Source organism: Morus notabilis, unplaced genomic scaffold, assembly GCF_000414095.1.
Source record: "Morus notabilis unplaced genomic scaffold, ASM41409v2 Scaffold1527, whole genome shotgun sequence".
Lineage (NCBI taxonomy): Eukaryota > Viridiplantae > Streptophyta > Magnoliopsida > Rosales > Moraceae > Morus > Morus notabilis.
Window position 1 is genome coordinate 18,909 of NW_010365947.1, and position 5,459 is coordinate 24,367.

Genomic DNA, 5,459 nt, shown 5'->3' on the forward strand with positions numbered 1-5,459 from the left:
AACCCACGTAAAATGCCATACTTTTTATGTGATATAATTATGACTAATTTAGTTTTTTTTTTTTTCATATTCCGTCACAGGTCTTTAAAGTAAAGAGGATTTGTCTTGTAGGTTTTGAGAAAATGAAATGCCAAAAAATCTTTGTTTTTAACCGTTAAATATGTACTAAAATCTGTTTATTTTATATAATTTTTTGACCTAATGAAAGTAGAATACTAAGCCTGTTGTTAGAGAAGCGCTACCGAAAAAAAGACCCTAGTAAAAAAGACAATCACGACAAAAGATCTTTCATCAATAGGTATATATAAACTATCAAAGAATCAAAACACACTAAACTAATATTGGATTATCAGATATAAAAACTAATATTTGATTTAAAAAAAATAATAATAGAAGAAAGAAAGAGGCACATTCATCTCTAATTCTGAATCATTATTTATAATTTTTTCTAATATTTTTCTCTTAAAACATACACATAAAATAAAAATAATTCAAAATCATAATTTTAAATCTATAAACCAAACTACATTAAACTTTTCATATGCTTACCTCAATTGCAACTAAAGGGTAAGTCGTGTGAGAATTTGGCGACCAAGAAAGGCTTTGCATATGATGTCAGCAAATGCTAAAGGTGGACCCTGCAAAGAAGATGAAAGATTGATGTATAATCATATTAAATTTTTAACTTTTAAAGATCACCAGTGGACAAGATAAAAAGATTGATACAGCTACTTTAAATAATAAATTAAGAATTAATGACGGGACACACGTTATTAATAAATTTGGGCAAGCAAAAAGAAAGAGGAAATTACGAAATAAGAGAAAGCACTAGAGAAGAATGAGTAGTTTAAGTTTTTTAACTCTATGGTTGCATAATATAAATAGCTTAGCATTATAGAGTGGAAAAGATTGAAGCAAAGGCAAATATATATATCTACAACATTTTTTTTTCACAGTATATAACACAAAAGAACACAAGTGAGGACAAAGGGAAGAGACTACGAGCTAGCCGTTTCGAGACGTCCAGAAACGGCCATTTCTCAGCCGGCAAGGTTTAGTGAGTACTACTGCCCTTTGAGTTCTTTTAAAAACTCCTCTCATTGGATGACTTTGTCAAATATATATTTTTTTCTCTTTGAGTTTTTCTGCATCTTCTCATATACGTGTGTTTTATTGCTATTGTCCTAGTTTATTATTAATGGCGAAGGTCTCTCAGAAAAACCAGAAGAACTCTGCAGCCACCGGGAAAAAAAACCACGGCAACGACAGTAACGTTGCGAAAAAGGCGAAGAGGACGCGAAAAAGCGTTCCCCGGGACTCTCCCCCGCAACGCAGCTCGATTTATAGAGGTGTCACAAGGTTTGATCAAGAAGGATATCATGTGCATTCTTAATCTTTATGAGATGTGTTAATTAGGGTTAATTAACGGTTTGACATGAGTAATTAAGCAGATCAAGTACTACAAATCTTTTTTTTTTTTTTTTTTTTTTTTTTTTTTTTTTTTTGCAGACATCGTTGGACAGGTCGGTATGAAGCTCATTTGTGGGATAAGAATTGCTGGAATGATTCACAGAACAAGAAAGGAAGACAAGGTAAAAAAAATTTTATTTTTATTTTTTATTTTTTTGTTATTACTCTTTGATCACTTTGGTTTTTTCCTTTCATTTCATTAAAAAAATATTTTCTCTGATTTTAATTTAATTTAATTTATTATTATTTTTTTAATGACGATGGTGGAATCGACCGGAACAAATTAATGCAGTATATTTAGGTACGTATGCTTTGGCAGAAAAAAGTACCATTAATTTGCTTATATATACGTAATTATTAATGGCTCTGTACATATTTTTATTTTATTTATTTTTTACTTTTCTGAGAACTGAGAGTGTTATATATGTATCAATAGTGGAAGTCATTAATTCAAAGATGTTGGGTTTGTTTGTTAGGAGCATATGATGATGAGAAAGCTGCAGCACATGCATATGACTTGGCAGCATTGAAGTATTGGGGACATGACACTATCCTCAATTTTCCAGTAAATTTCTTAATTTCACAAAATTATTTTGCCTTTAACTCCCTAATATTTCTCCTATTTATATGTTTCAATTTCATTTTCTATTCAAATTCATTTATATGTTTCAATTTCCACGCATTATGTTTTCTTCCTTTAAACTTTCTATTCAAATTCATGAACCAAATCGGTGTTAATATTTTGGAATTGTAGTTACCAACGTATGAAGAAGAGCTCAAAGAAATGGAGGGTCAATCAAAAGAAGAATATATTGGATCTTTGAGAAGGTGATCATATAACCTATTTAATTTTGGTACACTGAAATCCAATTTAAGTTAATATTATGCATTAAGTCTTAGTTTTTCTAATTTTGAATATAATTTATTTACAGGAAGAGTAGCGGATTTTCCCGTGGAGTTTCAAAATATAGAGGGGTGGCAAGGTGACTAATTAGATTTTTATCTTCCTTTAATTGGCTTTTTTTTTTTTAAAGAAAATTTCACATTTACTTATTGTTTTTTTTTTTTTTTTTTTTTTTTTGCAATACCATTTCTTACAGCACGTTAGAACTACTCTATCTGATGTGGCGATTTTACAATTAACTCCGATTAATATAATTATTTTTAAAAGAAACCTATACTCGGATTTTTCATGTTTCAAAATTATATCTTCTTTTTGTGGAATGCCTAAAACTCTCTCAATCTCTCTCTTGGAGTATCATATAGAGGTTAGAGCAAACACATATTTTTAATACAATAATCACAAAATTAGTTTGATAATAATTCTACACCTACTTTTAATATATATCTGAAATACAAATTCTCTTGCCTTAAAAAAATTGTGTTTGATGAAATATCACTATTTAAATAAAAAGAAAAAGGTAAATAATTAATACAGCAACTTATTGGTCATATTGCCTTTGGTAAATTATATTTCATTTTATTTTATATATGTTCACTTTCTTGCCATGAATATATAACGTTCGATTAATCATTGGACATAATTTATCAACAAATTAAACCATGACTAGCAATATGTGTATATATATTGTTTATATATATATATATATGTGTGTGTGTACAATAACTAATTAAATTGATCTTCCGCTTGATTAAAATCTGCAGACATCACCACAATGGAAGATGGGAAGCCCGGATAGGCAGAGTATTTGGAAACAAGTATCTCTACCTGGGAACCTATGGTATGTTTTTTTTTTTTTTTTGTGTGGATCGAAAGAAAAATTCTCCTTTACTTTTAATACTCTCATCATGAATATCAAAATGATCTTGATGGCGATTAAACTATAGGCAGAGAATCCATTAAATTATGCAAATACACAAGTCCAAAATCTTTCTCTATACTTCTTTAAAAAAAAAAAAAAAAAAAACTCTCTATATAAGCTGTATCCAGTAAAAGAATAAAAATATAATGTAAAGTAAGATATAAAAAATCCAATAAGGAAACCATATGCATACCAGAAATTCAAGAGAAGCTGGTAGGTTAATTAACTTTTAGTGCATGGTAGGTTAATTAACTTTTAGTGCATGGCTTCTTTATAATGTAATTTGAAAAACGTATAATTCTGTGCCACTTGGCAAGAGACAGGTCGTTCATCTCTCCATATACGTATATCTACATTCTATAACCCTACAACAACCAAGAACAAAACTTCAAAACCAAAAAAAAAAAAAGGGAAAGAAAAAGAAAAAAAAACCAAGAACAACTAAGGAGTAATCTTTTAGAGGAGTTAGGTAAACAATTAAACGAGTAGAGTCACAATTGTATAATGCATAAAAAGGTTTTAAAAAAACATTACAATTTCCTCCTTTTTTTTATGGAAATTTATATATATTATTCCTCTTTTGGAGTAGCTAAGAAAATACTATGGCCCGACTAAGGAAAAATATGCATGTTAAGTAAATTGTCTATATATGATCTCCAGCTCTGCAAAAACTTAATATATTAAGTTCAAAAAGAAAACACTTAATTCATGGGGAAAAAAAAAAAAAAAAAAAAAAAAAACAAAAAAAAAAAAAAAAAAGGAAACAATAAGATAGGGAAAAAAATGCGCAATCAAATCAGGTTAGTTGGCATGTAGATCACCAAACCTCAACTGCTTGGTCAGCTATTTAATAATTCATTCAAACCCTTTGAAATAAATTGAACAAACGTGATCATGCACCAAGATTTGCTAGCAAACTAAATTCTTCAATTTGTTCTTTTTTTTTTTTTTTTTTTTTCCCCCCCTCCCTTCGTGATCCCTAAAGTTTTAGTAAATTACATAATTACCCTCTTGCAGCTACACAAGAGGAAGCAGCCACAGCGTATGACATGGCAGCCATTGAATACCGTGGACTAAACGCAGTAACAAACTTTGACCTTAGTCGTTATATCAAGTGGCTACGTCCAACTTCCAACCAAAATAACCCTAACAACTTCCAACCAAACCCTAATGGAGACTTAATAAATTCAACTAGCCCAACAAGTCCTAACCCTCACCTAGGGTTAATGCGGTTGAGCGCAACCGGTGATCCGGCGGCGACGACACCACGTAACGGCGGTGGCAGCGGCGGTGCTTCACCCTCATCCGCTTTAGGGCTTCTATTACAGTCCACTAAGTTTAAAGAAATGCTTGAGAGAACTTCAGCCGCCGACGCGCCTCCGGAGATGGAACCACCACGCCGGAGTTTCCCCGAGGACATACAAACGTACTTTGATTGCCAAGACTCCAGTAGCTACACTGAGGGAGATGACATTCTTTTTGGTGATTTGGGTAACACATTTGCTTCAGTTCCTATTAATTTTCACTGTGAAGAACTTGATGCATAGAGGGGAAAATTTGGACATTTTAAGTCTCCGTACTCTCTATTACATTTTTGTGAATAGAAGAAGGATATGGTGACTTATTTTGCTTATAATATATCAATATTGCGTGGTAAGAATATTACCACTAAAGAGACACATTGAGGGTTGTTTTTTCAGAAGCATCTTTTCTTTTTAGTATGAGGATGGAGAAGGACATGAGTACTTGTCCAAATTTTAATTTTTTTAGCGGTTTATATTCGTGTAGATATAGAAAACTGAACTAGACATTCGTTTATCAATTATCAATTTATGTCTTTATAAGACAATAGGTGACGATTATGGGATCTTGCGTTTACCTACATAATACTGCTGCACATTATTATTTGTGTTAAATTTCTCAGTTTTATATATATATATATATATATATATATTAGTCACGGTAGGTTGTTTCGTTTGTTTCATTTTCATGCAGTTCATATTCTTCTCGCTCGTGTCTTTATCAGTACTTGTTCTTTGTTTTGAGAAAATGGATGAAATTACCCTAGAGTGTAATGATCTAAATTTTTATTCTTTATTTTTTGATTAATATTAATAAAAAATAAAAGAGTAAAAATTCAAAATCATATTACACTCTAAAAGTGTT

At 30.8% G+C, this 5,459-nt stretch overlaps 1 protein-coding gene across 1 annotated transcript; it reads left to right on the forward strand.

Annotated features, from left to right (window-relative positions):
• The first annotated feature begins 890 nt into the window (after positions 1-890).
• Positions 891-5,059, forward strand: LOC21387906 (AP2-like ethylene-responsive transcription factor At1g16060). Its single transcript, XM_024172750.1, has 9 exons — positions 891-1,057; positions 1,189-1,359; positions 1,510-1,592; positions 1,763-1,771; positions 1,947-2,035; positions 2,225-2,298; positions 2,403-2,453; positions 3,136-3,212; positions 4,311-5,059. Exons 2-9 carry the CDS (start codon positions 1,199-1,201, stop codon positions 4,838-4,840), a joined length of 1,074 nt encoding a protein of 357 aa, XP_024028518.1. The 5' UTR covers positions 891-1,057; positions 1,189-1,198; the 3' UTR covers positions 4,841-5,059.
• The last annotated feature ends 400 nt before the right edge of the window (positions 5,060-5,459 follow it).